At 29.5% G+C, this 11,791-nt stretch overlaps 2 protein-coding genes across 2 annotated transcripts; one reads left to right on the forward strand and one right to left on the reverse strand.

Moving 5' to 3' along the window:
* Positions 1-543: 543 nt before the first annotated feature.
* Positions 544-1,755, reverse strand: LOC105622789 (myotubularin-related protein 3-like). Its single transcript, XM_012204201.1, has 4 exons — positions 1,448-1,755; positions 1,101-1,287; positions 833-1,011; positions 544-754 (listed from the first exon to the last, which is right to left on the reverse strand). The coding sequence occupies exons 1-4, from the start codon at positions 1,753-1,755 to the stop codon at positions 544-546; spliced, it is 885 nt and encodes a 294-aa protein (XP_012059591.1).
* A 6,676-nt stretch (positions 1,756-8,431) lies between these two features.
* On the forward strand, positions 8,432-10,178 carry LOC105622701 (protein OPI10 homolog). The gene is made up of 3 exons (XM_012204114.1): positions 8,432-8,461; positions 9,440-9,569; positions 9,675-10,178. Exons 1-3 carry the CDS (start codon positions 8,432-8,434, stop codon positions 10,103-10,105), a joined length of 591 nt encoding a protein of 196 aa, XP_012059504.1. The 3' UTR covers positions 10,106-10,178.
* The last annotated feature ends 1,613 nt before the right edge of the window (positions 10,179-11,791 follow it).

Here is an 11,791-nt window from a genome sequence, read left to right on the forward strand (position 1 = left end):
TATATATATATATATATATATATATATATATATATATACACATACACCTATGTCTAATATCTTCTTTTTTATTTAATTTCTCATTTGAAAAATCTAACAGATTCATGTTTTCTGCAATAACAAAAAATCATTTCTTTCTTGCACTGTATATCGAAATAAAAATGAATTCTGTTATGTATTAGTATATATATTTGATAGAAAATATATTGAAAATCCGAAAACTTTTATGATTTATGATCAATAAATAGCTGTGAATATTGATCAGCTATTATAAATAGCTGTAAATATTGATCAGTTATTATAATCCATTTTCATTGCATAAATGTAGAATACTGAATTGTACATGCATTTATTAATGCAGAATAATAAAAAAGTGAGTTTTCAATATATTTTATTATTTTCTGATACAACTGCAGTACAACACTACAATTATTATGATCATTTTCGGTTTCCATGAAGAAAAATACATAAGAAAATGTAGAAATAACAATTCTTAAACGATTGTAAAAAAAGTTGTACTCTTCTTTTAATTGAATTTATTCATTAAAATTCTCTTACTTTGGCAGCACTCGACGCATCGTCACCAGTATCGGAATATGTAATAGGCGAATCTACGATAGTAGATTCGCCCTTATCATAGCTACACGCATCCGCAAGAGCTTTTAGAAGAACCTCATCCTCAGAACTTCTCCAACCGAGCCAACCAACTTCCGGTTGACTACTACGAGCTATCACGGCGCCATTATTCACATGTCTACATGTAATTACAATAATAAAATAGATGATTTATTATAAATACTAATCATATAAAATAAAAAAATAAAGACTATACCTCCAGATAACAGCTGGAATTCGTCTGGAACTTCGAAATTTGGCAACAAATTCTAGAGTTTCGTCAGAAATACAAGCGGGAACTAAAAGCTGTGGTGGATAGGATGGACACATCCGATAATCCTTATTTATTTGACTTACGCGCCATGTACCATGCAGATTAAATTTTAATCGCTCAACCTATATGAAATATAATTTGATTTGGATATGTATATAAAGTAAAAATTTCAGATGTAGATAAAAATATTTAAAAGAAAGTACTCTCTTACTTCTGAATTAAAAGTAGTAATATAAGAACTATTATCTTTTCCAAGCCTAGGATAATCTTTGCCTTCTTCTACCGACCATGCGTAATATGCAAACGCAAATATATCTTCTATACTTTTTCGTGAATACGTCACTTTGTGCAATCGTTTGAACCATTCTAAACAGTGCTCATTTGTAGTAAATGCGCAACTAAAATATCAGTATTTAATATATTGATACCTTTTTAATAAAAGTGATTACATAAATCTGTCATACACAATAATTAATAAATAATAAATTAATTAATAATGTAGAAGAGCAAAATTTAATACATTTATATGGATAAAAAATAATAGTACATTATAAATACCTTAAAGAGCGTGCATCCTTGCATCCAATATGCAAATAAAATATTTCTTTTACCTCCAATTGCTCAATGAGACCCAGAGGTATATTATAACATGTTTGACTTAATTGTAGATAAAGTCTATAATTTGAAAGTGCCAAAACACCATCCGTTGTCCGTCCCAATGCCACAATCGATTCCCCACTCAATGGTGTAAACGGAATTGTCAATGTTTCATCCTCGCATTCAAAGTTTGTGTGCTTAGGAAATAACTCCGAGGCATGGAGATGACATATGGATTGCAAACTGGTTGGTTCCTCTGAACTCTCCATCTCTTCGTTCTATAATTAAAAAACATATCTTTGATATTTGTTTTGATTTTGATTTACTGTTTCTGTTAGTTTAATTATATGTATGCAAAATTAAAAATTTAAGATCTTAAAGACAAAAAATACTGATAGCTATTATCTTATCTCTATCATTACATTGTTCTTTATATATCAGTAAAATAAACTTACTTAACGAACTCAGCAACTATATTTGGAATTCCCAAATTAAAATATTCTGTCTCCTGTAATACAGACAACTTGTAAAAATATGTATACTTGATAATATCTTTGATGCTTTGATGCTTGAATATTTTCTTCAGAGGTACCAACAAAGTTCACGAAACCTTGGCATTAGCAATGGATGACGACACAGCGATAACCCGAAAACCCTTTGGCACCTCTGAATATGTATACTTTTAGTAATGTATATACTTTGTTTCCATATGCATTCAGTCTATCAATGTTTACAATAATATTTAATGCATCACAATGCTTCAAAAATAATGATACTGAAGAGAGTTTATTGTGTCGCAAACTAAAAAAAGATAATCATCAATAACGTTAAATTTATTAAAATGCTTTCAATTGTTTACCAATTTATTTATTTAAAGCAGATTAATAAAATTTTAACATTATGGGTAATTATCTTCTTGTTTTAGTTTATATAAATATACTTGAGATTAAATATAAATATAAAAATATATATACATGCTTTATTTCAAATAGAATATCTCGAATATCTCGAAAAATATGAAAGGTACGGATAAACGTTTCAGAAGAAAATTGTACGGTCTAAAGAGGCGCAAATATTGATAAAATTAATTTTCGAAAAAAATCAATTTTTCATATCGAGATTACCACTTTTTAAAATGATTTTCTTTTACATAAGATGATTCGTCTGATTATTCCGCATATAAAAGTAAAGCTATTAAAAAAATTAATAGTTTACGAGTTATTTTATACTAATACATATGACATGAAATATTATCTTGGTTGAGCAAATGAGAATAAATATAGCGCGATACTAGTCTGAAAAAAATAAATTAAAATTAAAACAAAATAAATTATTACAAAATAAATTATTTTTCACTGATTTAATTTAAATGTAAATCATTAACTTGTTGTTACAACCTTGAACGTTTCGGCCATATTATACAAAAAAGCTTTTAAATAAATGTCATATTTCTGTATTAATGTTATTAATTAAACTGCAAAAAAAAAACAGTTTAAATTTTACAATCCGACATCGAGTGATTGCATCATGCATACGTAGATATAATAAATGAGTTATAATTTAATTCATGTCCATGAGTCTTAAACGACAGGTTTATTTATTATGTATTTATTTCTTTGTCACTGTGAATAACCTTATTATTTATAGTCTGAATGGTTCTGACTTGTATTTTGACTTTTTCAGCAATTTTATAATTCTTGATGTTTTATTCTAATACAACTCATTATAATTGTTCACTAATTTGTTTTTGTAAATTATGATATATTTCATACTCTTCAAATGAATCTTTCTTTGGTTTATTCTATTTTTATATACATTCCTAACTGTTGATTTAAAAAATTCATATGCTTTTGCATATGAATATAAATCAATAACAATTCATTTGAATCGAAAATAATTTATTTCCATTCTCTATTCATAGTCAATTCTTATATAAGCCAATTAAGTCTTAAGTATGATCTTAATCAAGAGTCGCATTAACATCTTAATTCTTAAGACTTAAGATGATCTTAAAATAAGAATAGACTATTAGCCTGTGATAATTGACTCATTATATCTTAAGAAAATCCTAAAATTATCTGTATTACCGATTAAATGCAATAATTTTTGTATAACAATTACCTTTTTTCTCTTTTACAAATTTAAAAATCCTTTTCCAAGATACACATGTTAATGAGTTTGTAAAGTAATTTATGTCAAGAACGAAAAAATTATTTAAATTGAGATCTTCTTTATCATTTCTCCAATATGGCATCGGAGTTGTCAATATCTAATAACATTTGCTTGATATAAAAGCTTTGCAATTTGTACTTACGAAATTATGATCCACAGATTGACAATTTATATATATGAACAAACAACGTGATATTCTTAGAATTAAATTTAGACGTCTAATTAAAATGCTATTATTCTACGAAAATCTATATATATGTGGTGTGTATATATACATATAAAATTTTGTTGCTGTCATTTTATCAGTAAAACAGTGATCTCATCGGAATTCGGATTTCACTTTAGGATCCTTTTAAGACTATTTTTAAATAATATTTACAATTGATTCTTATGTTTAAAATCATTTAAATGACAATAAGAAAACCTATTGTCCGTATTCATAGTTAAATCTTATATTTAAGGCTTCCTTAAATTTATTTTTAGGTGCTCAATAATCAATAAAATAATTCGTAGAGCAGCTAAAGATAAATGTAGATAAGGAAGCCTTAAATATAAAGCTTGACTATAAATACAGGCATATGTTTATCTTTTTATTTTATATTTTTGATCTTCCTACAATTATCAAAAATTTTATTCTAAGCACATTCTAAGATAGATACAGTTTAAACGATATTGTTATGATCGACATTCATAATCAGTTTTTATTTCAAATGCATACATATATATATATATATGCAATTGTGCATATATATATGCACAATTAGCATCTTAAAATATAATTTGAGACGATCTTGAAATAAGAACAGACTTACGAATACCGTTCATAATCTGTTCTTATTTTAAAACTGTTTTAAGTAATGTCTTAGTCCGGATCTACAATAGTTTTAAGCTTTAAGCCATAAATCATAATTAATCAACTACACTCGAATGCGAGGAGAATAATTGATTCATTCATTTCTTATGGTTTAAGGATGGTTTAAGGCTTAAAAATGTAGATCTGAGGTTAAGGTGCTAATACAGTTCTGTGATTGGCTTATGACATTTTAGACTAGTGTACTTAAGACTGTCTTATAAGAATTCTGATTATGAATATCGGCTGATTTCATCAACTTCGATTAACTTAATCGGTTAATTAACTGAGATTGGTTAATTCTACTTAACAACAAATGTGATCAGTTCCAATACAATTGGTCAATTAATTGAAATTGGTGAGACCACTCTGTGTGTGTGTGAAAAAATAAACTTGTGAGATTATTGCTTTTAAATAACAATGTCAATTATTACCAATTTTAGTTGACTTTTTTACATGTAGATTACACAAGTGGAATTGTCTAATTTAGAAAGAAAAAGTTACATGTCTTGCTCGAGAATTGAATGATTTTTTTCACTACACTCTGCACATTCTTTATACTTCTGAAAAATATAGAGAGGTAGAGATAAAGATACCAGTGTTATCAATAAGCTAGATAACGGAAAAATCATAAATTTTGCCAAAGATAATGCAACAAATAAAAAAAAATTCTAATTAGATACACATTGCAATTGTTCATTGCAATTACATTTTCTGCACGTTATTTCCAAAATTTGAATGTAATAATTTCACTTTAAACACAGAATAAAGCTGACGAATGAGTTCTCTCAATTTTCATGCTCGTAATGTTACCGTACATTTTCTTCCTAGCGATGCCTTAATATATATTTATTATGAAAAAAATATGAGATTTCGTACATCCAAAATGCTTTTTCTGCTTTTCATCTGAAATCCATAGTGTGCAACATAAGACACTGTAAAGTAACGTGACATGACATAATGCGAAATACAGCATCGAGCGCGTGTTCCGTTCTATTCCACGTTCCTATGCCTACCTACTCGCCTGGCTTATTACTATGCAAGTATGCAGCAGTCAGCACTATGCAACCGACGGCCAATTCGGCGACATGTGTCAACCTTGTAACGCGCAACGCATCACATACGGCGTATAATTATTCGCGCAATAACTTTTTTCCACCTTAAAAAAAAACACCGAGTGCATATAATTATATTTGTTTGTAGGGCAAATGAAGATTCACTTCTTACTCACTTCTGGATTGTGAGATATCCCACATGGACGAGCACGTCAGTTTATACTTGAAGGAGATATATATGTACGTAAGTAGATCTCTTTCTTTTTCCCTCGGCAGGAGGCCTCTGTTCTCTCATGCGAAATCCATGAATCGAACGCGAACGCTACAGAACGTCACGTTAATGATACTGCTCCGTGACGCGGAACATCGTCTTCATGGACACCTCCGCAATAATAAAATGCCAGGAACACAATGACAATGACAGCGAGCGGCTGGTGCTGATGATGCTGATGGTAGTGGTGGGAAAGATGACGACTATCAGTTCTCATTACGGCATTTAGGGCAGCTGGATCATGGCAGCATGCAACCATGCGCACCCCGTACTCGTATCGTCTTGCAGGTTTCGCTATGGAAAGATTGGAAAGTCGAAATTCGTACGTTTGCGAGACAAACACACAACTTCGTTGCGCTTTATAATTCAAAATTATTATGCGTGTGCCATATACTGCAATAATATGCAACAATGGCCTTGTTTACATCCAACCAAGTCCAATCCCGATATTCCCTGATTCACTTCAGACTTCGAAGTGAATTTCTCGGATGTAAACGAGTTAAGTTTCGATGCACTTCAATCCACTTTTCTCAGCGAAGTAGAACAAACTAAGATTGAAAATATCGGATTGTAAACGCTTCGGATCGAAACGTAGCGAGTATTACCAACATATAATACGTAATCAACTAACAGCAACAAAAATAAAGGCAAAAATATATGAATATTTTGACATTTTACTTTCATTTCGCTCTTACTACGAGAACATACGAGAAATAAGATCAATTCGATACGTTCCCATGTCATAGATATAGTAAAGAATCAACATTGACAACCTTCATATTATTACAATAGTAGGTCTGTTCGCGTTGCTTGCACTTTTGGCACTCGACATCTTCGCTTTCTCTCTTTTTAAGGTAAAATATGTATCTATCTAATTTTAAATGCAAAAATATTTGGGGATTTCGTGCAACGCGAATAGATCTCGTATTATGATCGCATTATAGTTAGAAATAAATATGAACAAAAGGCCCATTCTTCTTGTCTGAATTTTTGCACCAGTTCATCTTTCTTTCTCTTCTTTCTCCTGAAGAGAATTAGTGCAAAAATTCAGTCAAGAAGAACAAGCCTAAAGAAAACAGGCGTTCCATAAACGAAAATTTACAGTGAACTGAACCTTTGTCCTTTATTTCCTTCCTTTCCGTGAAATAAATGACTCTAATTGGTTGATTTTCTTATGCCTCATGTTTTATGCATTATATAAAAGTCTGTGCTTCCCGTTTAATGGGCCTTCTACAATAAGTACATTAGTCATAAATCAGAAGTCAGAAGTTAAAAATTAACCAATGACAGTTGTCAGTTTTTAACTTCTGACTTCTGATTTAGGGTACCTTTTCATGCCGATGTTCGACGCTCATTTTTGGCGTCAAAATAAATCACGTGATAGAAATATTTGATAAATATCAAACATTAACTTTGATCATGCGATCTGTTTCTGACGCTGAAATTGAGCGTCGTAGCGTCAGGTGAAAACCCAGCCTTATAATTAATGGCTTATTGTAGAAGGTCCAGGTGACCTCTATAGCCATTTGGGTGAGATTTGTGCGTTTTGGGCCGTGTTCCAAACTTTACTGCCAACACTGAAAATGCTACAGTTTACGTCACATACACTAAATTTTCAGTAAATTTTGGGCGGTCAATTTTGGAATACAGCCTTTATCGTACGATAAATGTGTGAAGGATAGAGAGATCCGAGAACTTCTCTATCCTTCACACATTTATCATACGACAAAGACTGTATTACAAAATTGACTGCACAAAATTTATTAAAAATCTGTGCACGTAACATAAACTATAACATTTTCAGTGCTGGTAATAAATTTGGAACATGGCCAAAAAGGACAGAAAGATCCTCGGATCTCTTTATCCTATAATTAATTTTTTCGTGTATGTATCAATTCATAGGATATCCGCATTTTTGTGATTCTCTTCCGTACTATTGAATGGATTAGACAAGAGGTCTGTTTTTTATTGCTACACTCTGAACCGGTATATAATGTATATTTGTTTCACTTCAACTTATTGCACTATGTGTACCAATTCAGAAAGTACAGCAATAAAAAACAGACCTAAGAACAGATAATCAACTCGAATCAACTTTGATTGTTCGTCCTTGTCTAACTCACGTATATAATAACATGGAAAAGAACCACAAAAACGTGGATTCTACCAGATTTGGTATGTAAACGAAAAAAGATGTTCTCTTTCAGATTTCTCTCTGCTGCTTTTCGGCGTTTCATGAAATGGCACTTTAAAGATCGCAGCACGGACTTTTGCATAACGCATTAAAGCATAGTGCATAAACGAATCAACTAATCAGAATCTTTCTTTTCTCTCATTCAGTGGAAAAGAAGAACTTTGATTGGTTGATTCTCTTATACACTATGCATTATGCGTTAGCAAGAGTCTGTGCTGCGGCCATTATGCACATTATTATCTGGCTTTTTCCATGATCCATCGTGGTTAACAGTAGTGTGCGACTGTATGATTTTAACAGAATGATATAAGTAATTTTGCACTTGTGGGCTAGATCTTTAGTACATTCTGGTGTACTCTATGATAAACGAGATACAATAGAATGATCTAGATGTGCTGCAAAAATGCTTGGTATAATAGTAGCTGGACGACTCGTAAGTATCGAATTCTGTTTTTATTATCTCTCGTAGTAATGATAATATAAAATTTATTTAATCAATTTGTGAAACAAGTTCTTTACTTTAAAAGTTTCTATTTTATTAAGCTGGCAAAGTATTACAATAAACTCCAAATACTATAAGTAATTATTTTCGATTACTCTGTTTTTGTAATATAAAATTTTGTAATTATTTTGTGTATGTGTGTAAATTAATTTTATTGATAATAATTTTAAATTAATTTTGTTTATATAATTTTTGAGTCCACAAGATAATATTCTAAAAATTTATAAATTATTATGACTCAAGTATGAATTTTAAGTTTTTATATTAAGTGAAATTTAACTTTACTTTTAATAATCTTGCTGTAAATATTTTTATCTTAGTAATGCTAGATTAATATTATATATTTATTTCAATAATAATGACAATTAAATTTTCTATTACAAATATTAGTTAAATTTAATTGAGATTTATTTAATTCTTTATCGATTTGTATTAATAAGATTAGTATGTATAAAGGAAATACAGAGAATAATACATTTTTTAATTTGAAATAATAAATATTAATTAGACTCACAAAATGAATAAAATTTAAAGAAAAATAAAGCTAATAAGCTGGATATTTTTGATATTGTGTAATTTTAAGTACATTAAAGTTAATATCAAAATCATAAATATAAAAACAATCAATACCTTAAACAATGATCCTCAATATAATGAAATAATGATCGAATTTTTATCATTATTTTTTTAAAAAGAAATTTTAAGTAGTAACAATTTATGATGCATATATATGATAAAATTGTTCAATATGAAACCATTTTATCTTCACAAGAATCCTTGATCCTATGATGGTTTTTCTCATTAATTAGAAAATTAGAAACTAATAGAATCTTCCTGTAAAACTTGACAGCCACATTACATTCATCCTCTATGTACAATTTTGTATAAATTATAATTTTTATTTTTTAGGTCCAAACCGACTTTCAACAAGTTGGTGAGAATCAGTTCTTGATTACTATACCTGATGCTGACAATATAAATCATATAGTAGTGTTCCTGACTGGTACTATTCCTTTCTCAGATGGTATGGGAGGTACAGGTAAGACAGCGAATTAGTTTTGAAACGAAGCAATAAAATAGTTTGCATACGAAGTATAGAGATGTCCTTTTTTAAAATTGATCATTGAAAAATCATTGTTTACAGTATATTTTAGTTGGCCAGATCCAAATGCACCACCCAATTGGCAATTTCTTGGATATATTTCCAATTCTAAGCCATCGGCCATTTTCAAGATATCGAATTTGAAGAAAAACCATGAATTTGTGAATAGCAATTTAGGAATTTTTGGAGTTGGTAAGATCTCGCACTTTGCGCAGATTGGTGTGTCAGTTGATCCATTGACAGTAATTGAGCAGCAGATAGCTACCGTTGCCGCAACTACAACCAGTTCTTCCATGGAATTCGTACAAAAGATGTTGACAAGTTTTGTGAATTATGTGACTAGTTTTACAGTGACACAAGCTCAAATGACACCAAATCCTACTGAGAACTTTGTGCCTCTGTCTACATTACAGAGCTGGTATGAAACCTTCGAGAGGCGATTACAGCAGAATCCGAATTTTTGGAAATCGTGATTGTAGTTGTAATCATATAGTTTGAAATTTGATTTTTTCTATCAATATATAAAAATATATACATAATTATATTTTATAACAAGTTTAAGCGTTATTTCAAAATCATCAATTATCATAAATTATCATTAATATGAGTTCATTACTTTTATATTTTCGATAATAAATAATGATACTAGGCTTTATATATATAAATTTTCAAAAATTGGGAAAAAAGTCTATAAGTAGTCGCATCTAGATCTTAGTGCCTAATAATGTTTCATATATTTTAAATACATCTTCGTTGAATTTGCAACTCAATCATTGATTGAAATAATATAATCCCATAAATTAAATTGATTATCAATTTCAATGATAATGCTAATAGCAACTTAAAATTTACAACTTATTGCGATAAATATCATAAAATAAAAATTTTTATTTTAAAATGCATTTAAGATATATTTAAATATATCGCAAGCAACTTTAATGCAGTGTAGATATATATTTATTGTCATCATTATTTATATGACATCAAATACCAAATTTTTGTGTTAAATTATCTTATAATATTTCTTATTTAATTAAGTTATCATTTTTTGTTATTTTGTTCTATTGATGCATCTAATCATACATATTTTCAAGAATTTTTCATGAAACGATATTCTATATTTTAAAATGTGTTTTTCTTCAGATAAAAATTTTGACTATCGTCAGAGCCGTGACACAAAAAAATTTAAGCAATAAAATGTAAGTAAGCCAATCCAACATGTTAATTTCCTTATTGCTTATGTTTTACTGGCTTAGGTTTTTTGTGTGCCATGATACAAAATCATATAATATTATAATAAATAGAATATTTATGAAAGGAATCGACAAGAATGTGCGATCATGGATGTGCGATATTCTTCTGTTAATTTCCATAATTCATAATTACGATAAAAAGCGATTAAACTTTTTCATATCATTTTTTATCGGTTTCTTAAATAAGATTTTGTTAAAAGAACATGACGTTTTTTTCAAATGAGCAACGAAAGATGTATATAAAAAATACTTCGGTTACTTAACATTCTAATAAGAGCGGATAAAGGTATATCAATTGTACATGAGGCAACTGCGTACAAGTCAATCACAACGCTAGAAAAAAAATTTTTTAACTTTCTACGCAGAAGTCGCTGCGATTGGCAGTGGACAATTGTTACAATGTGCAAGTGAACCACTTAAGGGTCCTCTACACAGAAATCGTAGACGGCCGTGAGATCTTAAGTCATAGGAAACCAACCAAATATAAAGAGAATACTCGATTGGAATTGATCAGTTTCCTACGACCGTCTACGATTTTTATATAAAGGACTCCGCATTAAAGGGTCCTTTACATATTGTAAATCCCTACAATAAAAGTCATAACGTCGTAAAAAATTGACTAATCATAGTCGAGTATTCTTCTCATATTCTACTGCGATTCATTAATTTTCTATGACTTAAAATTTCACGACTATCTACGACTTCTACGTAAAGGATCCTTTACGATTACATAAGCATATAAAACTAAAATCCAGAATGCGAAGCAAGTTTTCTAATAAGTATATTAAACTATTCAGTATGATATGCCGAATAATCTTTATCAACAATTTTCAATTACACATCAGTTATAGAACATTAAATATCAGAAAAAAAAGAACATTTTCTTGTTACTAAATTATTCAATTT

Source organism: Atta cephalotes, assembly GCF_000143395.1.
Source record: "Atta cephalotes unplaced genomic scaffold scaffold00048, whole genome shotgun sequence".
Lineage (NCBI taxonomy): Eukaryota > Metazoa > Arthropoda > Insecta > Hymenoptera > Formicidae > Atta > Atta cephalotes.

What these genes read in the sequence shown, in the direction of transcription:
- LOC105622789 (XM_012204201.1), bottom strand. Translation starts at nt 1,755, where the DNA reads ATGGAGAGTTCAGAGGAACCAACCAGTTTGCAATCCATATGTCATCTC. An exon ending in TTACTACTTTTAATTCAGAA is followed by an intron (nt 1,012 to 1,100) that starts GTAAGAGAGTAC and finishes TATTTCATATAG; the next exon opens with GTTGAGCGATTAAAATTTAA. An exon ending in ATTCCAGCTGTTATCTGGAG is followed by an intron (nt 755 to 832) that starts GTATAGTCTTTA and finishes AATTACATGTAG; the next exon opens with ACATGTGAATAATGGCGCCG.
- LOC105622701 (XM_012204114.1), top strand. Translation starts at nt 8,432, where the DNA reads ATGCTTGGTATAATAGTAGCTGGACGACTC. An exon ending in TAATAGTAGCTGGACGACTC is followed by an intron (nt 8,462 to 9,439) that starts GTAAGTATCGAA and finishes TTTATTTTTTAG; the next exon opens with GTCCAAACCGACTTTCAACA. An exon ending in AGATGGTATGGGAGGTACAG is followed by an intron (nt 9,570 to 9,674) that starts GTAAGACAGCGA and finishes CATTGTTTACAG; the next exon opens with TATATTTTAGTTGGCCAGAT.